The sequence below is a fragment of the Oreochromis niloticus genome, linkage group LG11 (genome assembly GCF_001858045.2).
Source record: "Oreochromis niloticus isolate F11D_XX linkage group LG11, O_niloticus_UMD_NMBU, whole genome shotgun sequence".
In the NCBI taxonomy this organism is placed as follows: domain Eukaryota; kingdom Metazoa; phylum Chordata; class Actinopteri; order Cichliformes; family Cichlidae; genus Oreochromis; species Oreochromis niloticus.
This window is the reverse complement of record NC_031976.2, coordinates 28,786,907-28,814,439: the sequence shown is the minus strand read 5'-3', so window position 1 is coordinate 28,814,439 and position 27,533 is coordinate 28,786,907. Positions and strand designations below refer to the sequence as shown.

The 27,533-nt window shown below is 40.2% G+C and overlaps 1 protein-coding gene and 1 long non-coding RNA gene across 4 annotated transcripts; one reads left to right on the top strand and one right to left on the bottom strand.

Annotated features, from left to right (window-relative positions):
* Positions 1–143: 143 nt before the first annotated feature.
* Positions 144–25,574, bottom strand: phldb3 (pleckstrin homology-like domain, family B, member 3). Of its 3 annotated transcripts, XM_005455887.4 has the most exons (16): positions 25,421–25,574; positions 25,168–25,239; positions 16,326–16,481; positions 16,053–16,163; positions 15,609–15,746; positions 15,077–15,205; positions 13,092–13,265; positions 10,667–10,774; positions 7,599–7,700; positions 7,238–7,325; positions 6,501–6,702; positions 4,977–5,058; positions 4,456–4,605; positions 3,407–3,617; positions 3,046–3,131; positions 144–846 (listed from the first exon to the last, which is right to left on the bottom strand). In XM_005455887.4, exons 3-16 carry the CDS (start codon positions 16,470–16,472, stop codon positions 712–714), a joined length of 1,863 nt encoding a protein of 620 aa, XP_005455944.1. In that variant the 5' UTR covers positions 16,473–16,481; positions 25,168–25,239; positions 25,421–25,574; the 3' UTR covers positions 144–711. The 3 variants fall into 3 exon arrangements, with proteins under 3 accessions (XP_005455944.1, XP_025766980.1, XP_025766981.1); XM_025911195.1 differs by lacking the exons at positions 25,168–25,239; positions 25,421–25,574 and adding an exon at positions 17,191–17,361; XM_025911196.1 differs by lacking the exons at positions 25,168–25,239; positions 25,421–25,574 and adding an exon at positions 17,191–17,361 and having other exon boundaries at positions 3,407–3,614.
* LOC102083073 (uncharacterized) lies at positions 25,356–26,389 on the top strand. Its single transcript, XR_266646.1, has 2 exons — positions 25,356–25,497; positions 25,603–26,389. It is a non-coding gene; the product is annotated as an uncharacterized LOC102083073 (long non-coding RNA).
* The last annotated feature ends 1,144 nt before the right edge of the window (positions 26,390–27,533 follow it).

Here is a 27,533-nt window from a genome sequence, read left to right as displayed (position 1 = left end):
AATAAAAGCAGAGAAAACTTGATTTATTTTATGAATAAACTTTTAATAGTGCATAACGGTGTATGTCTTCATTTACTTGAAAATCAAACCCATAAAAATTTCTGAATAATAAATAATTTTAAAAATGTAATTTACAATGTCTCTTCAATAAAAACAGAAAAAAATTTGGACATTTTAATGGTAACATCTGACAATATAAAGCAATCCAACACAAATTACAGCACAAAACAGTCACAGTGTTTAACCTCAACACGCCTCTGACAGTCTAATTTAAGTACACTTATTTTTGGACTGTTACAGTGGAATGCATAGTATTGCACAGGAGCTGTTATTAAGTTCACCACCTGTTAGTGTATTATTGCATAGTGTACATCAGTCTTGTAATGCTGGATTGTGACCAGCAGGGGGAGGTAAAGCTCAACATAACACCTCCCAGTAACAGACACCCATTGTGCACGCTGCTCAGTGAAGCTGCTTGTGGTTTGCAGCTGGTGAACCTCTGTCCCCATCAATCACTCTGTCAGTAACAGTTTCCACGACTCTGTTTAACCACATCTGTATCTCATGCACTTCATTCACATATTCATGAGTCCAGGTACCGAATGAGCTCCTGAGGTGGATCTTCAACAAGATCGGCCCTTAGACAGCAGAGAGGGAAACACAACCCCCCTGCGCTGCCTGCTCAGAAGCAAGGATTTTAACTTCAAAAAGTTAATAACGACTATGCTCGTCTGTTGCTGTGACAATAACATCCATCCAGATCCGCATGGACACTGCACTGGAAGCCACCAGAAAGAACAGACGGTCATATGTCTTCACACAGAACGTCAGACTGGGCCGTGGTGACTGAAAGGAAGGCACAGACAATGATACCGTCATCACCTGGTGAAGAAGCAGCTTTTTCAGCTCAGTGGTGATTTTTTTGTTTGTTTGTTTGTTTGTTTGTTTAAGATATACCAGTCAAAAAATGTGGACACCTTCTCATTTAATGTTTTTACTTTATTTTCGTGACTATTTACATTGTAGATTCTCACTGAAGGCATCAAAACTATGAATGAACACAATTATGTAGTAAGCAAAAAAGTGTTTTATGTTCTATATTCTTTACAATAGCCGCTCTTTGCTTCGATTACTGCTTTGCAGACGTTGGGCTTTCTCTCAATGAGCTTCATGAGGTCGTCACCTGAAATGGTTTTCCAAAAGCCTTGAAGGAGTTCCCAGAGATGCCGAGCACTTGTTGGCCCTTTTGCCTTCACTCTGTCCATCTCATCCCAAAGCATCTCGACTGGGTTTAGGTCAGGTGACCTCCATGTTCACGGTCGGAATCATGCATGTAGAGACCATCCGTTCATCTTTTCTGCGTTGAACAAAGACACAGCGGGTGGAACCTAAGATCTCAAATTTGGACTCATCAGACCAAAGCACAGATTTCCACTGGTCTAATCTCCATTCCTTGTGTTTCTTGGTCCAAACAAATCTCTTCTGCTTTTTGCTTAGCAGATATTTGACCATAAAGGCCTGATTCGCGCAGTCTCCTCTGAACACTTGATGTAGAGATGTGTCTGCTACTGGAACTCTGTGTGGCATTTATCTGGGGTCTAATCTGAGGTGCTGTTAACTTGTGTTTTCTGAGGCTGGTGACTTGGGTGAATTTATCCTCAGCAGCACAGGTGACTCGTGGTCTTCCTTTCCTGCGACGGCCCTCATGCGAGCCAGTTTCATCGTAGTGCTTGATGTTTTTTGCGACTGCACTTGGGGACATTCAGTACATTCAGTTTGAGCAGTTTTCCAGACTGAATGGAAACTGGCTTACTTCGCTGATTGGTTCTCGCCATAATAAGATTCTAACAGTTGGCTGTCAGCTGTGTACCAACCTGACTACTGCACAACACAACTAATGGTCTCAACCCCATTAAGAAGGGCAAGAAATTCCACAAATGAACCCCGACAAGGCACACCTGTGAACTGAAAACCATTTCAGGTGATCATGAAGCTCAGTGAGAGAAGGTCAAGGGTTTGCAGCACTGTCAACAAAGCAAAGAGTGGCTACTATCAAGAATCTAAAATATAAGACACATTTAGAGTTATTTATCATTTTTTTCTTTGCTACATAATTCCATTTATCGTGCTTCATATATTTGGTTCTTCAGTATGTATCTACAATGTAGCAGGTAGTAAAAATTAAGAAAAACCATTAAATGAGAAGGTGTGTCCAAACTTTTTACTGTATATATCCGAGTAGAACCTGCTGCCCAGCAGAACAAAATGTCTGGTAATAAGAGATTAATGTTATAATAATGTTTGTATTTTTTAACCATCTTTCTAATTTCTGTCTTGCAGCATTAATGTTGCCTCTATTTGTTGTATAAGTGCAGACTGATAATCACCTGTTTCACACAACTATGAAAAGAACAGGATGTTCCGACCACAAACTATTTCCCTGAGGATTTTCTTTTCCTCATTTAGGTCCCTGTAAGAGGGTTGACACTATTACTTTCTTAGAAGACGCCAGTGAGCACCAAATAAAAGTTTTAGTAAGCAGCACTGTTACCAACAACCTACCTTTGATTTCTAGTCTATTCAAATATGATGGTACATGTATCATGTCATATCATATAAACAAAACTATTTGGAAATTTAAGGTAGCAAAACAAATTCGCATTCAAACACAAATGTATATCTGTGATAGTCATCTTAATTCTGCTTGAGTTGTGTGTTTGTGTTAACTGTACGTTTCAGGAGAAAGAAAATATTTATTGGACTTTCTGTCTGCGCTATTGTAATATATTTAATAATGACTATAAATATTGGTCCTGGAAAACATTCTGTAAAGAGACTCTAGAAATAATTTTTGAAAGAGTTTTGGGGATTTATGACTGGATTACACATCAAGAGATACTTTAGAACCTCTACAATACGAGTCCAGTGCAGTTTAAGCTACATTTACAAACTGTTATCCTTCTGATCCAAAGTCCGTGCTCAGGAACACATGAAAAACTTCACAGATTTATTTAAAGCCCAGCTGTGTAAAATGTGAGAACTCACAGAGGTGCCTGTTCGTAGATGGTCGTAGTAAACTTCCTCTATTGCTTGGAAATAAATGACTCCCTTTAGCTTCCTTTCATCACAGTCTGCAGCAAAGGGAGAGGCAAGAAAGGAACTTTAGAACATTAATATTGAATATTTAGGTCATGGTTAATAAAAAAAAAAAATCCCTTGTTCTTTCTACAAACCACAATAAAAAGTTTTTAAAAAATTATAAATTTAAAAAAATGTTTAGAATAAAACTTTGATGTGATGTAATCTTATAATAAGTCTGACAACCTCCTAGCGTGACAGAGAATGGTTCATTCAAACAAAGAGGCAAACACAGAGCCAGCGAGCACACCCCTCCAACCAGTCTAACCTGTATAGTAGGCTAGTCGTTTGTGGTCCATGTCAAACAGGAACCATCTCTTCTTCCAGGTTTTGACCCTCCCCCCTCGTTTGGTCAGGAAACCCGCACAGCGTCGTGACGTCAGCCGCAGTTCCGTGCAGCCAGTCACTCCATGACCCAGAGACTCCACATGGGCCCTCAGGTCAAAGTTTGGAGAGAGGAAGAGGGGCAGGCTACGCTGCTGGAAGACAAATGGACTTTAAAGATGCTTGAAAAAGAAAAAAAAAGTCAATTTACCATGCTAAACTGACCAGTTCCTATTGGTGTTTATAATGGTTACACTTGTTTTGGGTCCCCAAAACCCCAAGAATGAGTAGTTAAAAATGTAAATGTATAGGATGCTGGAAATAGGTTAGTTATAAAATCTGAAAAATGAAACAGAATAACAAGAAAACCGGTGACATAACCGTCAAAGATTGCATTGTCTTTTGGTACAGCCAAAGAAACATTCTGGGAAAAAAATTTGAACTGGTGAAGAAGATTTATCCATTCTTTTCTGCTTCTCCTTATCAGGATCACAGGGGAGCTGGAGCCTATCCCAGCTTTCATATGGCGACAGGCAGGGTATACTTTGACTGATGTACGCAGGGCTAACACAGAGAGACAGACAACCATTCGCACTCACATTCACACCTATGGGCAATTTAGAATCACCTGTTAACCTACCCCCATTAACTGCATGTCTCTGGACTTTGGGAAGGAGTCAGGGTACCCGGAGAAAACACACGCAAACACAGGGAGAACATGCAAAGTCCACACAGAAAGGCCCCAGCCCGTTGGTGGATTCTAACCTCTTGCTGTGAGGCAACAGTGCTCAAAACTAATCTAACAATCCCGCGTTACAGTTTTCTGGAAACTCATTGTATTGTGGGTAACGTCGGCATCATGTCTTGACAAGAACATCGAGAATCCATGGATTAAAAGGAGTACATATGCATGTCTGTTGCATTAGGTTGGATCATTTTATAAAAACAATAAAATATTTTTTCACTGACTTAAAGTTTGAATTTCATTCATACCTCAGAGGAGTTTGGGGAAGAGATGACCCTTTGTTGCTCTTCAGGTTCTGGCTCTGGTCTTTGTGGGGTCTCTGGTTCTGGTGGTTCTGTTCTGGAAGAGTTAAGCTCTCTTTGTCTTCTCTCCTCCAATAGCAATCGTCGCTGCTCTTCCTGAGTTCACACACACATCAAAACAAATTATTACCCAAACCATTTCCAAGGTAACACAGTAAGACGGAAGCGATACTGGTTTAACCCGCTGGAGGTATGCATCCAAAAGCATAAAGGAAACTGAAATCAGTGTTACACTCTAAATCCTTCCATTCCTTTTTTGAAATTCTCTGAAACTCTTAGTCATATGGCTGCACATTTTTTAGTCTCTCAACTGCCAGTGCTACAAACATGCATTACAAAAGTCCAAACATCTGCTGTCTACTTTCCTGGAGCTGAGTGGGCGTCAGTAATCAGACAGGCGTATCTAATTCAGTGTGTCGCTGATGATTAGAGGTGTCAGCGAGTGTTTCCCACAGCAGGTGACTCACCCGCTCTCTGAGCAGCCTCTCTCTCTCTGCTTTGGCTTCCCTCAGTTTCTTCTCAATCTCGATGAGATCCAAAAGGCATGGACTGTGAGAAAAAAGGAATAATATAATTGAGTGCAAAAGCCTTATACAGTTAGTTTAAATTAAAAAAAAATCATTATTCTTTAGAAAATAATCCAATTAGCTGCATTTGTTTAACAAGTTATCGGTAGGTGTCTGTGAAGGTTCTCAGTCATCCAGGTCATCGTAGTCAAAGGAATTTGCAAAGAAAAGCGTCTGGACTTCTTTAAGTTGCTTGAAGACGTTTCACCTCTCATCCGAGAAGCTTCTTCAGTTCTAAGGTCAAATGGCCGAGAGTCCCAGATTTAAACCCAGTGGGAGTATCCCCCCAAAGAGGGACAAAGGACCCCCTGGTGATCCTCTAATCACATCAAGCAACTTAAAGAAGTCCAGACGCTTTTCTTTGCAAAGTTATCGGTAGAATTAAATGGAAATATGAAGCATAATTAATCAGACTTAAGCTTATCATCAGCAAAGATTGAGTTAGTGTTTAACAGGATGTGACAATGCAAAAGGCCAAATCATGACATGTGCTACATCATGAAGTACTCCTGAAGCCCATCATGCAGTATGTCCAATACTATTCAATGAACAGACTTGTAACACCAGTGCAATCATCTCAACAGACACCTAACCTTATCTTATGCTGCTGCGCAAGCCCCATGTTCATTTGCAAATGTTTTATCGTTAACAGACAGCGCTACACCCCGTTTACTCCCAGTAACACAACACAGTACGCCTGCAACTGTTGCTGCTGTTATGTGCAAGTTCACAAAGTCCACACAGACTTGCTGACGTCGTTTGTTAGTAGGCCAAAAACATAAAACAATCTGGTCATTTTGGCCCAATCTGCAATCCATCCTCTGACCATTATTCCAACTGGAAAAATTTATAATGCATTTATAATAAAACTCCTCAACCAATTACTGAATCTAATATGGATAGAAAACAAAACAACAGCCGTGGGAAAATGGTTAATAGCAAAATGTGGTTGCTCCCACTTTGATTTTACACCCAACATGGTTTATATTGTGAGTTCATGCAATTTTGGCCTGATTAAGAGGGTTTCTTGTTGCACTTTGCTGCCACAATGTGTTTGAAAGTATCCTAATTTATCAAAAATGGTTTTATCTGCTATAGTAAAGACATAACAAACAGAAACTGTGGTCATGGAGCAACCTGATGCCAAGTGGTTATAGTGCCTTGTGTGTCTGGAAATATACTCGATGACCACAAACCAGGACCCACTAATTAATAGTGTCAAATTATATATATATATTTTTTTTATATTAAAAATGTGAATTATGGCACAAAAACCTTCACATGCTACATTTCTCCATTCAGTGGGCCCAAATAAAAGCAATTAAAATCCATTCTGGTTGCATGTAAATATAATTACCTAGTACATGAACTTTTAAAAATGCATTAAAGAGCCCAATTTGCTTTTTAAAAAGTGAAGACACTGACCTGGCAGCACGAGAGCTTGTTGTACTATTACATGGAGTTAGGACTCCACCACCATTGCTGGTCCCAGGTCTGTGCCCACTGCCGTGCCCATTGCCGTGCCCACTGCCGTGCCCACTGCCGTGCCCATTGCTCAGTCTATGGGAAAGGACAGGGGATGTGAAAGCCTCTGGGGTCTGGCTGTCAGGATGCATCCTTACCAGCACTGAAAGTGGAAGGAAATAAAAAGAGACATGTGAGAACAACATGCATCAGTCAGCACAAATAGCTTTTTATAAGATTCGGCGTGAGAGAAATCCGTCATGTGGTATCAAAATGTTAACTCACTCATTTTATATTTTACATACAAGAAGAGTCAGTTATGATTTTCAGGAAGAGACTTAGAGGATTAAGAAGAAGAGCAAACTCCTGACAAGATGTGACATGACCCTGAAGATCCGGCTACTATTTAATGACAGATAGATGGGCATGTGAAAAACAGATACTACTGGGGAGATTTTAGGCTTAAGTATATGGGTGATTCTCAGGCTCATCTGGCCCGCACAGGCAAAACCAATGTAATAACGACCTGCCAACTCTACTGACACGCCTTTGATTTGACTAAAAGGGAGGGAACTGAGCAAACAGACCAGACAAAATGAGCACAAGGGTGCAGAGAGAACATGTTTATTGTTATATATCACAAACATCTCAGCCTGAGCAATCAGGAGGACAAAGCAAGATAGAAAAAGTGGACTCACCCTGTGCTGACACCGGCCTGTCGTTCAGTCTGTTATTGCGATGGGAGCTTCGTCTCCTGGGCAGACTGACACCTTCTTTGCTTGGATCCTAAAAAATAAAAAGACAGTATGCTTAAAGTACATTCAAAACACAGACACTGTCATCTCAGATCTTTCTGTTAGCTATCAGCACATGTTTTGGAAATCAGTAATTGAATTAAAGCACAAATGTCAACATCAGACCAAATGATGAGGTTAACTGTTGGAGAAACAAAAAAACACTGGGTTTTTTTTAGTCAAACAAAGTTGACTGTAATGACTGAAAATGATATCTGCAGCCTAATTTAAACTTGTGCTGAAACCTCTGTGACAAGCTGCATACCTGAGGAGGCTTGTGAACCGTCAGAGGAGAAAGTGACATCATGCAGGGAGCTGAGCTGGTGATGTCAGTCCAGTCGGTGAGCGGCGTCTTGTCTTTGCGAACCTGTTTGAAAGCCAGGTTTAAATCCCAAACTTCAGTAAAGCATCTGTGATCAACACTGACTACAGGGCACAAATACTATCTGTTCATTTTCACCAACTGTAACCGTAAAGCAAAACATATAGATTAAAGAAAAAAAAAAATCTCTACATACCACGTCTGCCTGAGAATTAAACCTTCCAGGAGGGATTGTAATGAGTTAAAAAATTATCACAGCTCCACTATCTTCCCCTCTAACCCTCCCTCTCCCTGCTTGACTCACAAACACATGAGCAATTCAGTCACTACATGCGGTCCACTGTTTAACCCTTGTCCGTCTCTTTCACTACTCAGCACATGCTGGCAGCAGAAGTGTGGCTGTTAAACATCTGCTGCACATACATGAGTGTTGTGTTCTCAGGGATTTGGTAAATATTCAAATGCTTTCTTGACACAATACGATCCAACTGTTTTCACAAATAAATATACAAATATACAAAGACACAAACAGCGCAGAGCACTAAAATTCCCAACACATCTGTGACAAGCAAACCACATCCTGCATGCAGTCATATTAAAGTCATACACACTTGGTCATGTTGTCTGACACTGCCTTCTCCCTCTCTCCTCCTCTGTACTGCCACTCCCTTCTGCCCTCCCTTTTTCAGTCCCCTCTTTTATTTACAACAGCTGATGAACTTCACAGTTTCATGACGGACGCTATTTTAAAGCCCTTCAGCCACGCAAATCAACTCGAGTGCAGTCATTCTACTTACCACTCGCTGCAAGGATGTGAAACTTCTCCCAGCTTGCCTTCTCTCCCTCTCAGACATCCACACATTCACAACTGCAGCACCCTCCCTCACGTTGCTTACTCCTCCCCCTCTATCCCTTTCCCTCCCTCCTTCTTGCTCTTTCTCTTTCTCTCTCCCCTCCCGCTCACTCTCGCTTCCTCCCTCTGTTTGTCTCATTTTCCCTTTTACTCATCCGGATCTCGTCTCCTGCTCTTTTTTTTTTTTTTTTTTTTTTTTTTTACTGGTGCAATCATAACTCAGATTAAATGCAAGCCACTGTCTGTGTGATAAAGCCACAGCATAGTTTAATGAGTCACTGAGTAAATCACACACTCTGGGGCAGAAAGTATTAATAATGAAAACACATAACACACGACAGTGTGGACTATACTCAAAGCTGGGTAGATGTTTTATGAATCTGAACTAAAAAGAAAGAAACAGATCATGGACACATGTTAGACTTTCTGAAATCCTTCACTACTCACCACAAGTGATTTAGAGATATGGATTCAGTTTAGTTTTGCTAGCAGTGCAACTCTGTTGCTCTTTGTTAAGTTAAGCTCACAGATTGAATAAAAACATATTTATGCACTTAAGGAACTCTAACCAGTAATAGAGTTTGTTTAATTTGTTTCTGGCTTTTAATACCTAACTTAATATAAAGGTTTATGCTACTGCAACAGCAGCATTTATCTGGAGTCAATCTTCTCTCTACATCACAAATAATATTGACTTTCGTGTAAGTTTGTTTTTGTCTTTTTCGCCTCATGGTGTTAATGGTTGTTTTCTTTAATCTGCTAAATACTCTACTTCAATCACTAACTAGCCACCAACTTTCTCTGCTGCTTGTTTCTAAGGAGTTAATCCACAGTTTACCTAGGCTTTATTTAGTGCCTGCTGGGGCTTGAAATGGGGCTGATGAGAATAGTGCAAGTGAACCAAAAACTGCCTGAAAAGCGTAGTCTTTGTCTGTGAGCGGTGGAAGCCCAACTGTTAAGATGAATTTGTAGAAACTGTCAGGAGTAGATGTGGGTTTGAATTTCTACCTTTTAACAAGTCTGGGAGGTTTGGCAGTTGGCCCACCATCCATACAAATCTAGTAGACCAGTCGCATGTGAATGCCAATGTGGTAACCTATACAAATGCTATACAAATTCAGGGTAGTAGTGGGACACCTGCTCAGGGGTTACACCTTCCACCCCCTCAAACAGGTTTTAAAGCTATTTTTAGACCTTTTCAGACAGATAATGTGTATTGGCCTTATGTAGACAAGTACGTTATAATGAATAACCTGTTCATTTGCAGCAGTTAAAAGATGTTAAAGCAATGAGGGGATCTGTAGGGTCATGTGACAGCTCTCTGCAGGTTTGTCACTATGAACACTATAAACTGAAATCTGCAGACAGATTCAGTGCTGCTTATAAAAACATTTAACTCATATCTGAACTCATTTATTATACTTTGTATGACAAACACTCATTGTTAGATTTCTTAATCAAGGACACTACACTGCTATAACACTAAAGTACATAATAAACCATGAAGTAAACTGCACAAGGACTGAGTTCAGAAGTCTAAAAATTCAGAATTATTATTGTAAATTTACCCTTTACACTGTTAGGTCCTCTAGGTGCCACTCCTGTCATCTCAGAACAGTAAACTAAGACTACAGTTCTCACAGCCTCACCAGAAGAAAAACAGAAGATCAGAAAACTGTTGCTGGCCTGATGGGTCTCGATTTCTGCTCAGATTGTGGGACGGTGGGATCAAAATTTGGTGTAAATAACATGAAAGCATGGATCCATCATGCATTGTATCAGTGGCTCCGGCTGCTGGTAGTGTAATAGTGTGAAATGTGCTGTAGCTATATGATGATGCCATCTCTATATGGGGTGTTTCAAGCACCTTGTTGAATCTATGCCACTGAGAATTAAAGGCATGATGATGTCAAATGTAAAAAACTCAAATACAACCACCATCATTAGGAGGAGCTAGCTTCCTGCTGTTTCTTAACCAAATAATCAAATACTGCTTCCAACATATGAAACATCAAGAACAGACAAGACAAAAAAGAAATAAACAGATCGGCAGAACAGAAAAGTAACAGAACTAATAAATCACATCACAATAGAAACTACACCAGTTAAATAAAGACCAAAAGTTAGTAAAACCTACAGTATGACAAATCCCACATACCATTTGAGTGTGTATGAGCTCCCTCTTCTCTTTCCTCAAGGCATTCATCTCTCTCTCCTTCTCCTTTTCCATGTCCCGCAGCTGTCTCTCTAACCGGTGGACCTGCTCCTGAAAATTCAGACAATCATTCCCATCAGTGCGAGCTGGCATATGGCTTCTGGTCCTCCGAGATAATGTCACGTGCTGTAGCTGATTCATGTAGCTGGCCTGAGTTTACTTAATCTTTTCATTATGCTGTGATGTAATATTGAGTAAATATCCCCCGATGTGACCGTGCATATGTCGCTGTGAATAAATACAGGTCACCAAGCTGAGTCGATCTCTTCAGCCGAGATGCGATGCAAATCAAATGGCCATTTTGCAAGTTAATGAGAGGCACAAGACTGACATAGGAGAGCAGGATTGATATAAAATCACCACTTTAGGTCAGCAAGTGTGTCACAGTAAAAGAGAGTGAGAGATGTCATGTGCAGTGAGGCCACAGTGCAGCTGAGTCAACTAGCATCCCTCTCACACAATCCCAGCCTTCATCTCCGGGGCTGCGCTCCTCCTCCTACATTCTGAAGCTAATTGAGAAACAACTGAACATTATTTTCATCATCTATGTTTATGGAATTGTAAATGTTGGAGGAAGAACAGCTTTTTGGAACAGCCAGCATGAAAATGTAAGTTGAGACTACCGGTATACAAAAATTATAAGAGGAACTTATCATAATAACATACATTTGAGTTCACAAAAGGCTTTACTGACCCCTCACATGAGGGTTTGACCATTGCTTTTAAGTAACAAAACTATTAAGACTTTAAGTTTGGCACTCCTTTAGCTATCCTAGCATGTGTTAAGGACAAAAGAAGGGGTTTAATACATGTCATGTTTGGTTGGTTCACTTTGAAATATCTCAACAATTACTGACATGCAAACACAAATTTTCCCAAGAGCATTAATCCCTCTTTGGTGATCCTCTGACTTAGATTGTCAGCGATGTTGTTTTTGTGTCATTCTGTGCAATTGGTGCGTTTCTTCCCTTTTATAAAAATATTAGACATAATCTGTGAGAGAGTGAGACTATTCAGAGTACACACTTCTAAATGAGGCATAAGATAGCCTAATTGTCAAGCACGATAACAAGTCAGGATGAGTTTTCAGTCAGTGTCATCATCAGGTTATATTACTAAACACATACTGGCTGCTAAACATCAGCATGAGATCATTACTGGGGTTTGAACATGTGAACAGGTAGCTCAGAATAAGCAGCACCCAACCATGATAGAAAAATGACCTGACAACACAGAAACAAATTGCACTAGGAATGTAAGGTGAAGTCCAGACTGCTGGTTTCCAAAGTTCAGTTACTGAATAAAATCATCGTCCATAAATCAGAGTACACACGCCCAACCTGTCAGTTGAACAACTGAATTTAAATACAAGTGGCAACATGTTACAGATCTTTTGAAACTGCTATGGGAATCCTGATCTGAAGAGTTTTGTTGTTTTAATGTTGCTCAAGGGCAGGATAGCTAATCTCTTAAAAAATACCCTCACAAATAAGCATGATTTCAAGCATTTTTAGTCGACAATATTATCTTTCAGTCACGATTGTGCAACCCTTCTTCTTCCATATCGCCTCATCTTGTTTAATCTTTCCAGACTCTCCTAATCGTCTCTCCACTTTGGCTTTCCATGTGTTTTGCTCTGTAAGTTTTCACTCGTGGTGGCCTGATTAAGCTTCTTGTATAGCGCTGTGTGACATAATCAGGGTGACATTTTGAGGTAAAGAGTTCAAGCTTGTGCCAAAAGAAGGAGAGCAAGCCTTAAATCCGAAAAAAGAAGCATGAACTGTAACTGCAAAGAGAGGTTATGTGTACAGCAGAACAAGCCATCTAATGTGGTGATTGATTAATTTCACTTTTTAATGTGCAACAGCCCCGAAATGCAGATTTATCACTTTGTTGTTTGATGCCAACAACTCTGTGATTATTATAGGAGGAGCACAAACTTGTGGTTCTTCCGTTCACTTTCTGGTCGGTCTTCACCTCATTTTAACTCTCAAAAAGAGGAAAACAGATTTCAGCAAAAGCTGGGAGACATGGTGCAACAAATTTTAGAAAAAAAAAAAAAAAAAAACATACAATCTTTATGTGTCTCTAAAAGAAGCATGAAGACTGTCCAGACTGTGATCAAAGAGAAATGTGACCTAATTCTATAGATCTTTTCCAAAACTGTTGTATTGGTTTATATTCAAATTTTGCTTGTTCCTATCATTTCATCCACTTATTGTATGCACAAGTATGACACCACATGTCTGCACTGATGTGGAATTTATGTGAGAGTAAACACTGAAACAAAGCACGTGACTCCCTGATAACACTTCAAGGAGCAGCTGTGTAACCGTCTCAAAAACTCTCTCAAAGACGTGCTGTTTACCTGTGCAACGTTGACCAAAAGCTTCTGGCATGAGATTTCCTTTTCAAGTTCTCCTTCACTCTCTCCCTCCTTGGATTTGCTCTCATCCTCTTCAACAATGCCAGTCTCTCGCTCCAGAAAATTAAACTCCCAATCCTCAAAGGCCCGAACTGTTGCCTCCATCGCCTCCTTCTCCTGAAATGAAGACAAAAAATATTGTGTAAATAAATGTGTTTTATGAGGTTACAATCATCTTTGACCTTTTTATTGTGAACTGCTTGCTAAAATTTGTCTTGTTCTGGAGCCTAAGAGAAGGTTTCCGAATGTAACACCCTCAAGAAATTTATGTGGGAACAATCAAAAGTGAATGGATGGAGGGGAGATACAAAACAATGCCTTTAGCACTCTAGTACAGCAATAACTATTGAATAAATTGACTGGTTGATTGATGGAAACATTCCATGGTTCTGTTTCATGCAGTCCAGCCACTGGTTTTTCTACTTATATGCTTAAAACAATAACCCCCCATACACACGCACACATCCAGATGTTAGCACTGTTAGCACCCTGATTTAATACACCAGTCAAGATTATGATAATAGTAATAATAACATAAATAAGAGTGAACTCTTTACTGGATTTTTTTAGTGCAGATATACTGTATGAGTATTGATTTTGAGCTTAAAAGGCTGATTCATTCTTTTACAGAGATATTTTTAACTTTGGCAAGCCTCGTTCCATCGTCAATTTACAAGACTAAAGAGTTTACTAGAGAGAAACCAATCGACAATGCTACACTTCCTTTGAGAAGTAGTTTAACACCTTTTATTACACAGCCAGTAATATCAAACTGACAATTGCTGGCACAATGCTGCTACTCATAAAAGCCAAATTAGCTTACTTATAATCTCCAGATTATTTGTATTTCTTTATTATCATTATCTCACGATACTTCTCAAACATCTTGCTGTGACTCAAACTTTTTAGCGCACAATCAAAAGATTTGAGTACGTACTTATGTGGACAAAAGTTAACTGAACCTAAGAGCTCCATTATTCTCAAGGTTTGGCAACCGGAGGCACGCTTCCAGTACAAGCACAAAATTCAATGCTTCACTGCCTATTGAAACACTCAACAGCCTCATAACTGGAATGCCTGCTCTCTTGCTGCTGTGCAACACGTACTTAAGTCCTGTTTGTGTGCATGCATGCAGCTTTTTGTCTGTGAAGCAACTTGTGAAAAACCTGTTTTCTAGAAACCCTTTCCAAATAAATCTGACAAGTTACCACAGAAAGGAACCGGCTACCGGACAATACTAAACCTGTCATTAAACAATGCGATTTAAACAAAAAGGTTTCTCATCTCGTTCTGTTACATTCACAGGAAAAACACACATCCTGTGTTTTGTTTAGGTGTGGGTAAACATTAGCACTTCAGGTTGAACAGGTACTGAACAATCACTCACTGTGTATTCAAGACAATATTATGTGCAAGACTCAGCACTGTCAACACACCTTGTATCTGACACACTGTGATATATCAAAACAGCACACCAAGCATTAGCTGCAGTTATGTTTTATCTAGATAGCTGCCATCGAGACACAATCATTAGGATGTTTCTGTATCTCTCTCAATTAAAAAAAAAGGCAGGATTAGATATTTAAAACAGAAAATTGCTCAAGACTCAGATGTGTTTTTGGGTCGTACTGGAAATCTTGAGCATGCAGTTTTTAAAAATGATTTACAACCCACACCCTAAAGTAGGAAACAGACGTTTGATTACCACAACTTCAAGGAATCTTATCTGGCTAAAGCCTGCTGGTCAGTTTTGTGTTTGTGTTTAACATATTTTGAAGAATCATCATTGAAGATGAAACGATAATGATGCTGGCTCTGTTGGTTTTGCAGATGTTTTGATTGAAGAAAAAAAAAAAGAACACTGTGGATCACCCAAATGAGTAACTGTAACTGTCATCCTCCACCCATGCTGAAAATGTCCTACTCGCCTTCTGCAGCTGCAGCATTAACTGTTCTCGCTGACTTTCTGGCTGACTAGGGATCAGCTTCTCTTTCTCTTTGCACCTCCTCTTCAGCTCCTCCACCCTGCGTCGCTCCTCTTCCAGACTCTCTCGTTCCTGCATTTACAGACAGTTAGAAAAGAGCAAGGAAAAAAGTGAATGCAAAACAAAAACTCTCCCTGAAAAGAAACAAGAGCAACAGGTCTATTAACCTTTGTTTACAATGAGGGCTGGATATATTTATCTTGAAAACATCTCACAGTGTTTGACATCTGACAGTCAATGCATGGGAGCCGACTTATCACTGACATGATCTTGTGTTGACTTTAGTTGCACATTACTGAGCCCACATGCCAGTTTCTTCAGGGGGTGTAAGCCCTACACTAAGAGACTCGAAGTGCAGGTGTGACATTGGTGGTTAGGGGTTAAAAAAAACCCATAACATCTGTAAATTTTTAAGCAATGAAAAAGAAAAAAAAATACTAAAACTGTATTAGATAATATCACATGTATCTTTTACCTTTTGTCTGTCTGTGTGTTTGTGCTTCTCTCTTTGCTCGGCCTCCTGCTGTAGATCCTTCAGCTTCTGCGTGTGTTTGTGCAGCCGGTCCTTCTCTGTCTGCAGCTCTCCTTGTAGCAAAGCAATCTCCAGCTGCAGCTAAGAGGGTAGAAGACGCGACCGAGATGAATCATACTGACCTGAACTTATGCAAGTCAGAGTTGTGCATTCCTTTATCGTGACTGTATTGGAGTTTAGAAACGGCGTTGCAATTTCAATGTGCATGCATCAGCAGAAACATCAAAACCACTTTTACAAGTTTCGCAATTGATCTGATAATTCCAAGTCAATTTTCTGAATCAAATGACTGGAACATGTTAACCCTATCAGCTCCTTAGCGACTTCATCTGGCAGTTTTTTGCACGGTAAAATAATGTTTTTGTCCAGATCATGTGACATGCTCACCTCAATGTTTAGCTCTTCCTTCTGCTGGTCGATCTCTGTGATTCGCTGTTGGAGCATGGAGGGTGATGGCAGGACCCTCAGTGAACCCACCTCCAACTTTTTAATGGAGGTCTGACAGAAAGCAGGAAAAAGAATGAGCAGACAGAGTGACCACATGCAAGCTGTTAGGCTGGGAAGGGCTCAGACCAGGAATGATGAATCATTGTTTTAACCAGGATTAAAAGGTCTAACAAACGACTACATCACCACCATAGACAGCTTCCTCTCCCTCACCTTCTCGCTCTCTGCGCTGCTACTTTCTGTATCGGACTCTGCCCCTGAGGAGGCGGGACTCTGACCTTCAGTCATTCTGGTGATCCACGGAGGCCGCACACCCTGCTGCCACTGACTCCTGGAGTTTTCCATATTGTGTTGGGGCATTTCTATAGTCTGAAACAGAGGCGAGAGTAAATGAGAGCTGGAGAGCGTGGGGTTGGGGGGGGTTTCTGGTTGACTTTAGTGAATATTGTAGTAATCTAATCTGCTGCATGGCTGAAGGCGTGTGAGGGATCAGGTGACAATTTGCTGAGGGGATAGGATGGTTGAATAAAGCAGCATAAGCAGAGAAGTCCCCTCCAGCTTCCAGAAAACAGTCTGTGAAAACACCTTGCTTTGAAGAGTGGAAGTGAAAAAGCGGAGTTAATATCCTATGTGCGTGGTGGTTTGTGGTTGGGTTTCAGGGTCTCTCTCTTAGCGAAGGACTATCAGTGTGTGTAGACACAAGCGTGATAAACAACAGTATGTTCTGCTGTAGCTTCAATGGCCATCAATTAGAGTCTATGAAAGGAGAAAGATCAGAAAAGGCTTTGAAGTACTGTTATATTGTACTTTATTATCTTCTCTGTCACATTCATGTGGATTTACTGAAGAAAATATTGTTATGTACAGAGCATATAATGTTCTACATCAAAGAGCTTAGGAACATGTCAGCCTAAAGGCCTACAATATCCTAATCTCTTCATTATGTTTTGTGCTTTCACCCTCATCTTTGTGGTTTCCCTCTCTCTCTACATACAAAAAAAAAACTAGCAGAAACACCCATGTGTGCAGAGGCCAAAACAAATTTGTGGGAAAATACTTTTGATTGCTATTGTCCAACCTTTTCCCACCATCTCCTCTCGCCCTCTGTGCCCTCTTCCTTTCCCTCCATGCAGACCTTATTAGGTTGCAGGGAATGCACGCTGAGCAAAAGTAGAGATAAATTTAAGCCAAGATATGAGCGAGAGCTTCCAAACGACGACTGGCACACTGACATCCAGAGAGGGGGAAAAAAAGCACTGGGGAGAGACGAAAAGGCATGGACAGAGAGGTACAGAGAACAGCAAGGGGGTGGCGCATCTCATTTCTAGTGACATAATGGATGGAAAAAAAGCTGATGTGTCCTACATGTGGCTATAGACTACAATAATGTTCATACAACATAAGTGTTACTTCTTGACAGTGAAAAAGTGGAATTTGCACCTTTAAAATAAAGACTAGATCACTGTTTGTGACTCATCTACCTTTTTAAGAATGTGGTCTGTGGAGGAAACACAAATAAATGTAAGCCTTATGTTTTGATGGGTATGTATACAGGGTATTTCCCTAAAATAAACAGAAACTGCACTTTCTGTTTCAGGAGTGATATTTTACCACTTCCGGTACCTAAAGGAGAAATGTGACTGATGATTATTAATGGTCTGTGACGTGTGTAATTTTCCCCATGCAGTCAGAGTTTACAGTATGACACTGATATACAGGCTCCCATGTGACAGAAGCTATTAAAAAGAATAATAATAACATACATTTTACATGAAAACAGAAAAACAAACAAATAAAAACACCAAGAACCAGCAGCACAATGAAAGGAGGTCCAGACAACTAAGCAGAGTAACAAAACTTTGACATAGATTGAAAGTTAATATTTTGTAATATTATCTGTATATGCTTGATTACACAAACATTTCTAATAAATTTATGTAACAATATCGAATCATTAAACTTTTTATTCACTAATGAAGTCATCTATTAAAATAGTGATTCAGCATTTGTCGGGACAGGATAACGGTGTCCTGGTACCCCCAGGACAAGGGTGGGTAAGAGTACTACAAACACCCAAAGGCTGACACTGGTCTGTAATCAAATCAGGCGGAATATGCTGGTGTCAGTGGCTGACATTTAGGTGTTGTGAAGAGCTAAAACAATTTAACATACTCAAGTTATTTTCAAAAATTTCTTACATGGTTCAGTATTAAATAACAGAAATATAATAATAATAACAATAATAACAATAATAATAATAATAAAAACATATTAGTTTTAGATTTTGGCCAAATTGTTGCTTTAAACATATGTATCAGCCTAGAATACACAACCACCTATCACCATAATGCAGTCTTGCACAACACCTCATGTAAGACCTGATTGATGAAATGTTCATGAATAAAAACATCTGTAAAAAACCCTGAACATTAGAGGCACCATAAAAGAAATCAGTATCCTATATTATACTGGACTACATAAATTGTTTGGCCTCTAAATAGGAGTATACTGAAGTTTTTACAGAAAAAATGCAAGCCTTGTAAAGGAGCACTGACACTGACTTTTAAAAAAAGAATTAAGACAGGATGCTTTGTATCACAGTTCAGACAATTACAGTAACACACACACACACACACACACACACACACAGAAAGTTAATGTGTAAAAAGTTGGGTCCTCGCTCTCTGACCTTCTGATGCCCAGTGAAAGCTGTTAATTTCAGGGAAAACAGGACAGGGAGAGTGTCACAGTGAGTTACATCATAATCCAAACAAATATTAGTGCAAGTGTTTGACCTCTAACTAAAGTCCAGCTAGATACCCTATCAATGCTACAGCCAAGACATACAGGAGTAAAGTCCAGGACTCCATGTTAACACGGTGGTTTGTATAAATGAAACAATCAAAAAGGCAAAAGAAACACTAATGAAACAAGACGGAGTGAGACAGCAAAAAAAAGGGGAGCAAAGTTCTGCCTGAAAGGCAGATCAAAGAACAAAGCAGAGTTTTGTGCCCAAAATAATTGGACTTGATTACGGGGAGGGGAGCGCCTCTGGAGAATAAGATGGCAGAGAGGGAGAACGACCGGAGATGCAGTTCAGGATTAAGTGGGATCGCGTGTGTATGTGTGAGTGTGTTTGTGTGCGTGTTGTGTAAGGAATCCCCAGAGCAAAAACAAAAACATAAACCTCAGAAGTCAACCTGATCATATAAGGCAAATACGTTAACGTTTATCGATGCCAATTATCAGTCACAGATCACTTATAACCAAAATCTGATTCACCACAACACAAACAGTGTGAAGGGGTTATGCCTGTTCGACAACATATCAAGCAGACATGAGAAAAATGCTGCTCGTGTCACTTTATCTCACACGGCATGTGTGTTCGCTTCAGAAAAGTTTTATCTTGCTCTTTTACTGTGATGCTTCTCACTTCGTTTGACCCCAGCTAATCCAAACAGAAGTGAGTCAGTATGTGGGTTTGTGTCCCGATTAATGACTAACCAGCAAATTGGATTTTTTCTGGAACATTTCATTTGCTACCACTGTCTGTAATTTGAAGAACTTATAGCAGTTTTGGTAGTGTCTGCGTTTCTGTGTGCTGGAAGCAGCTAACACAGCCTTGAGCTACAAGACTTAAGCAGAGATAAGGAGGTCACGGAAAACTGGTGAGCTCACACCTTTCCAATCCTGCACGCCTTCAATCCCAACCAATGTTGACTCATAGCACATTACTTGAAGATATTTATCAGACTTTGCACAGCTCCCTCTGGAGCCACAAAAGCTTTTATACAACTTGTCCGTGTATGCAGAAGCACTCCCAGAGAGCTGTAAGAGACCTTGCTGTGTAACAATCTGTGGAGTTTCTCATTAAGTCTGAAATCCTGAGCCAAGGTAACCTGATGATGCCATAAGTGCTGTTTCAATCAAACTGTAAATGAGTCAACGCTGATATTATATAATGTTAAAATCAACAGCGCTCCCCGTGACATGTAAATTTAAGAATAAAATGTATGCCTCTGACCCACTGGTGCAACAAACAAAGGCTAACCATATCTGAATTCAAATAACCTGTTCCTGAAACGCTGAAACTGGAATATTCTTTGTTTTGCTTATTCTTCAATTCAGCCGAGACTGGAGGCCACCCAGGGTTCTGCCCAAGATTTCTTCCTGTAAAAGGGATCCTCCCAACCCCACCACCAAAATAGGGATTAGCAAGATCCCCCTTGGAAGTTACACATTCACTACGTATACACACAGTTTACACAAATGTACCACTTCATTAACAGCTCAGATTCCCCACATAAACTGAAACTTTAAGAACTGTAATACCTACAGCTTAATAAAACAGGGAGAGATATGTCTGTCAGTAAGACCCTCTACTATGTGCATGTGTGAGTGCAACATAATGACTGGCTTGTATGTTTCTGTTTCAGCTGTGGATCATATTTAGTAGCACTGCTGGATTTTCTCTCCATAATAATAATGTAAGATCTTTATATGACACATGTAAAGTGCCCTAAGTGAGTATTGTTATGAAGTGGAGCTTTATGGTTAAAACTGAGTGTAACAATTGAAAAGAAACTGAATGACGCTATCCCTCCCTCTCCTCCGTATCGGGGTTCAGGTGTATAAGCAGAGATACCAAGACCTCCCTCTCTCCAGCCACCTCCTTTAAGTCATTCTAGGGTACACTGAGGCATTTCCAAGCATGCTGCAATACATAATCTCTCCACCATATCTTGTGTCTGTTCCAGGGCCTTCTGCCTGAATCAGACACATGCCCAAAACACCACACATAGGATGTGCCCAGCAGGCGTCCAAGACAGATGTTTGAATTACCTCAACTAGTTCCTTTTGACATGGAGCAGTAGCAACTTTACCCTTTCCTAATGATCAAGCTCCATCCATTAATTACCATCTTATCATGGGGGAGCAGTTTGCGTACCTGCTTGATCTCAGGAGCTATGTTTTCTGGGGCAGTTTGCCCCCCAGTAAGGCCTAAATTGGTCCTAGGTGTGCCCAGACTAAGAGGCATTCACGAAAAAAAACACAACCTTAGGAAGAAATAGTCAAGGTCAACCGCTAATCGGCCTGCCATAGGGTTATCAGTGCCCCACCCCGGAGCCTCATGGACCTGGTTCAAGGGTGGGGTGCTTGCAGGAGAGTGGTTGTCAGGCCTTAGCCTATGGGGTCTCGCCAGGAACAGCACAAAAGCTGTGCACCCACCACTTGCACGAGGAACACGGAGCATGGAGCTGATAGCAGTTTGATTCCTTGTTGATGGCTCTAAGGAACTGAATACAGTATGCAGTGTGGAGGAAAACCCTTTTTTTTTTTTTTCAGACTTTTGACTCTATACTCCGAGTTGTCTGTGACAGGTTTACAATTCATTCCAATAACACTCCAAAATGACCTTGTCCTCATCCGGACCCCTCATTAGTAAGTGGCTAACGAAAAGTGTGGGGATAACCACAGTGTACACAAAACCATAAAGTCAACACTGACAACAGCAATATTCCACTAGCTGTTCATGACAAAAGAGCTCTGACCATGGCATGCCCTGTGTGGGTGTGAATGCTGATTACAGCCTGTCACTGTGTGTTCAATGCAGGAGAGCTATAGAGAAAACATGTCACATGAGCCGCATGTGAGCTAAAGTGCCCTGTATAGAGCAGGGTAGCTTACAAAGCCAAATTAATCCACACGAGGAAGGCTTAGAGGTGAACTCACTCAGTTCATTCGTAATATTATAACAATGCAGGTCTGAGCAATAAAAGTGCAATCAGTTTCAAACTAATTTTACAGACATAGTTTAAAAAAAAGTGAGAAGCCAGATTCTTTTGAATGGGTAGGAGCTGACCCAGCAGTTAATATTTGCTCAGGCAAACAACATTTGTAGGGAATTTATAGGATTTTATATACTAAACTGGGTATGATCAAAACACCTAGCTATGCAAGTTTTTAGAGCAGAACAAAACAAATATCCCAGTAAAGTAACTAAAAACAGCTCCTCTTTATCGGCAACAGCTTTAAAATTTAAGCTCAAAAACGTCATCAATTCTGTCCATTTAAAGGATCAGTAATTTATGAAATCAGTTTGGCTTTCCAAAATATACATACAACTGCATGGTACTGTCCTGTACATTGGCATGACACAAATCAGAAGTGCATGTTCAATGGCGATGATAAAAGGCTTCTTCAGTTAGTTGCTGTCTCTCATCTATTGAAGGAATAACACCAAAACCAGCCATTAAGCCTTGCAACCTATTAGGACAAGTCAAATATTCTCTTTATTAGTCACAATTACAGATTGTGGCTTCCATCACACAGTCCAAATCACCAGACCTTATAGGGTTCTGCTCAATGGCAGGCCTGACATCATTACATCACTATTTTATTCATAGAAGGTTTCCAGAGAGCAAAAGTAAATTTCCTATTTTATTGTCAAAAATGCAAGCACAGAAGTCCCACTTTTTACCACTTCCTGGCACTGGCCCTGCTACACTCTCTGGCTTGCAGCAAAGGAAAAAAAACAACAACAAAAAAACCACTTAAAGTGATGGTCTCATTTTAGAAGAATGAATTTTGGTTGGAAAATCTTTTGTTTAGTGCTACAGTGCTGAGCCAGAGTGCAATAGGTACTGCTTTATATGTGTGCAATGCACATTTTAAATGTGCTATGCACACTAATTTAGCCTTCATGAAGCAGAGGAAAAAGTATTTCTGGACATTTGGGCCAAAAGCATACTGCAGTTTAACAGAGTGAACCCTGTGGATGACTCTGCAGCAATCTCTGGATCTGCTGCATGTGACTTCTGCTGGCTCAGCACAGAGGACCAGAAAGCTGTCATCGCAATACAAGTTTCTGAGCAGGAAGAGCAGGTGAAAGCAGTCCTGGCTGTCACCCAGCTGTTAGTGTGGAGCTGTCTGTCCTGCCTGACACCTGGGTGGCAACGAATATAACAAAAGCGGTGATGCAGCTAACACAACAACAACAACAACAACAACATAGACTTCTGCATCTGAATTATGTATTTCACTTGTGAAAAATGGGCTAACTAGAGGAGAAAGAAAACTGGGAAAAGCAACTGTTACTGGAAATTTCACTGCAGAACCACTGTGTTGTTTACACATTCCAGTGGAAAATTTCCTGACCAGCTAACGTCAGTTTTAGATATTTTTTAGTGATGGGAATGGGAACTTGACAAGTTGAAGATTTTTTTAAATCAGTTTCAGTCGTCATTCATACATTCCAGGTTGTGGGAGGCATCCTAGAGAATGAAATGCAAGGCTCTTCTCCAGAACTTGGCTTCAAGATCAGAAAAAAAACAAAGTAGAGCAAACAGATAAGTGGTTTCTGTAGCCAAGTATGGGCACAATTTTAAATGCTTTAATCCAGTGCCAACACCATGACAAAGTATTGTTGTGAGTACTTCAAATACTGTGTTTGAGAGATATAAGATATCTAATATAAACTCTCTAAAAACATAAAGGAATCTATCTAATATGAGAAATAAACAGACAAGATTATGAACTTAAATTCAGCTTTTTTAGCCAACATTGTTTTGTTTTCTGAACTTTTATATGGGTTTTTTTTCTGCTTGTAATGAGCCCTAACTGAGCAGAAACATGGTAAATTATTTTAAATCAGGATACTATTCAGGGTTCAACATTATTCTTCTCACTTAAAGATAGTTTCAACAAGTCAAGCTCTATTCACCGAAATGCAACAGTTGAAATCAGCAGAAGGAGAGAGTACATTATAAAAAGTTGAAAAATATATTGATGCATCATCTTCAATGTAGTGCCGTTAGTTGGGCAATCAGTTGGTTCTAAGCTTTGGTAATTTACAATGAGTAAACAAAAGGAAAGTGAAAATCATGTGCCCAAAAGAATGTGGATTTTCCACTCTTCTCAGTTTTTAGAGTGTTTGTAAGGCTAAAACTTTACTGCAGAAACTGATGAAATTATGATTGTCATGTTACCCTTCTTTTAGCCAGACTTTAAAAAGATACCAGATTTTGGATTTTGAAACCCACGTGTCATGATGGCAGGAATCCTCATTTTCAAGATCCCGATTTTGTGATCACTGTCACACAGTGTATTAGAAGACGTTACTAATAACACCAGAGCTTTGTCGCCAGTTCACAGCTGCACTCGGACTAAAATACTGTATATCACAAACAGAAAGCTCGCTTTCTCTTAGCCACACAGCCATCTAACTGTTGCATTAAGAAGACCCACACATTAGAAAGTCAAAGTATAAAGCAAATGCAGGCATTAAGGTATAATGTGAGAAAATCTCTCAAGGCCCTTGTGATTTATCTGCTACTGTGTTTCAGCTCCTGGCATCAAGGCAAGTTCAACTGTATTCACAGCAGTTCCTTTGGTCTGAGTAAACTTGTGGGAACTGTGATGCAAGAAGGAGTTATCCTTTAATGACTACCCGGGACACTGGGCTCAGACACAGATTTGTCAAATGTGCATTCAGACAAAACATGTGTGATTGAGACAGGGGAGTAAAAGCCAAAGGCAGAAGTCTCCAGACGACAAATCCTCACAATCCCACCTCAGCCCGCTCTCCGACCCAGTGTTTACTTTGAGTGCTGATGGAACGATAAAAGGGGAGGTATCCCCGGGTCGTTGTAAACAAAAGGGGGAAATTGATATAAACTCTGAGAAATTTGTCTCAGAAGATATTGCTGTGGATATTTTTACAGATAAGACATGAGTCAAAGCGTGGGATGAAACATTACGAAACATTATCATTTTATTATCACAGCCCAGGTTTCAAGCAGCAGTATAGTTTTGCTTTGTAAATGCATCCGACACGAGGAAGCTGTATTAATTCCTCTTTGGTTCTGAGTGAGATTATAAACTCTAGAGATGGTTGCTGCTAAGTTGGTAACAGCACAATAATGTCAGGATTCAGGTTTAAACACAGCTTGCTGTTTAAGGCTCTCTGCCAAGAGCAAAAACGGTGTGCTTGAGAGGTCTGCTGACTTGCTGCTAAACAACAAAAGCGATTCAAAAACAAAAATACGGTTCTTACCTGATAACGTGGTCCAACTTCAGCAAGACATGCGGGTCCTCTGACGAGTCATAGCATAATGACAAAGCCGGACTAAGTCGGAGGGGAAAACACGAGAGTTAAAAAAAAACAGCGAAGCGTCACTTCAGTAAACTTTTTTTTTTAACGCTGTTTCACTTTCAGGTACTGTCAGCGTTACTTTGACCTCGCCAGCTGCTGCCTGTGTTAAACCGACGGGTCACTTTATCGCATTTTTCTGGTGTTTTATCTTCACCTGGTTTGATTCAGTCCCTTCCCAGCAAAAAGAAAAATAATGACAGATGAGCGCGAGCGGTTTGTCGGCACCAACAGGTGAAAGCACGCGGAGGAGGGCGACGACAGAGAAGGCGGATACCGACTAATTAAAGTGTTACGGCTAGCGGTAGTCACAAACCAGTATCCCTTTTGTCTCGACAGACCTCACACCCGGTTTCTGCGCTGTGGAGACCTCAGGGAGAGTTTCGTTCAAGTCTGGCACAGAAATGGGATTTCTATTCTGGGAACTGACGGGGTTTCTCATTGTGAAGTGATCTGGGCATGCTGCCATACTCTGGGAAGTAAGAGACTACTTAAATACATTTGATGACATGCTCCTGTGGGAATAATATAATAATATACTGATACAGAAGAGGCTGAAACAACTGCAGAGGGTCCAACTTAGTTCTGAGAAGCATGGCCGGATTGACTTCCTAGGGGGGCCCTGGGTATGAAGTAGCAGTGGACACCAACTGGATTTGTAACAAAATTAATGAAACAACCAGTTTATTCTAATAATGTGTGCTTCTGAACAAAAGTTGTCCAAACTTGCGCCACGTAGTTTCGTTTAACTGAACACAGGTTTAATATCTATTGACTTGTCCAGGTACAGAGAGTGAAGAATTTCCCCTTTTGAAGAGTTGGGGTTTTTTTTACACCCTCTTAATAAAACTATGTGGTTGAGTTTTGTGCAGTTAAAGACCTTGGTACAATCTTGTGATACTTGGTTGGGTTCAGGAAAAAGGTCGTGGTTTGGGTAAAAATGCAATAGTCGCATTTTTTTCTTTGGAAAGTTTTATTTTCTTGGTTGCCAGGGTGACACTAGCCCACTGCAGCAGACAAGAAATTTCACACTGAAGTGCATTAGTCTCAAAGTTGTGCTTAATGTAATGAAAAATAAAGGTGGCAGTTTATGTGCATGTACACGAATAAACAGATTGCTTTTTCACGATTGTTTTGAGACTTTGATGAACCTGCACACAGACGACAGATGATTCATGGGGTATGATAGCTAATAATTTTGCTTTATTTGATGCATAGTCCCAGCAAATTAAACAAATTATTTAAACCCAAATCATAAGGAGGGGTCTCTGGTCATCTCTACATTTTGGTAACCTACCCTTGCAGGGTAGGGAAGGAAGGCTTCGTTTTGTTGTAATATACCACAAAGACATAAAACCTCCATAAAGTGTCATCAGAAGCGTGTCGACAAACCACAGGGTTCTACATGATCTCGTAAAAGTTATTCTTCTGCTATTTAGATTTTAATAAGCAGAAGTTTATTAAAAAGAAGGACCTTGGGATGCCAATATGTTCTCCAGTAAAACAGATTTGGGGGTGTGTGGAACATAGAAATCATACAACACTAACACATAAACAGTTTAAAACTACATGTTGTTCACACTTTAAATTCCTAAAAAAGTTCCTGAAAATAGTAATACAGATACAAATGATGACGATCAAGACACAAAGGCTCAAAAACTTAACCTTGTGCTACAAAAAATAACCCCTTGACCTAAATCACTGAGCATATGCAATAAACAGTGCTGTAAGAGCACTACATATGTGCTTTCTGGCAGATTTCTACTCATCCTAGTAGAGACTGAAATACCATAAAATATTACATCTCTGACATGTTACTGTGATACAGTATGCTACTTGGTGAGCAGAAACTACTAAAATATCAATGTAAACACTCTAGTTACTTATAGAACATAAAATAGGACACTGAACTCTGGACCTACACACCACTGATTTACTTCAGCATGTTATATGGTGACTTTTCCCAGAGGCAAAATCCACTCCCTTCACTCTGAGGGCTTTATCACCCTGACTGGCCTCTTTACACTTCTTCTTGTGAATGAGCCGATAGTGTAATAGATTCTTTCCAGTGACATGTGGCTGTGTGAGAGAATGGGCAGCAGGTTAATAGTGACATAGTGTAAGTGGATTGAGAGGGAGCAATTAAAAAAAAAAAAAACACTGGCTGGCAGATGGGCGACAAAGACTGGGTGAAAGGACAGCTGGCACATTGCGTCCCAGCAGCAAAAGAGCAAAGACAACATTTTACGTGGTAAAGTAACATATCTTCA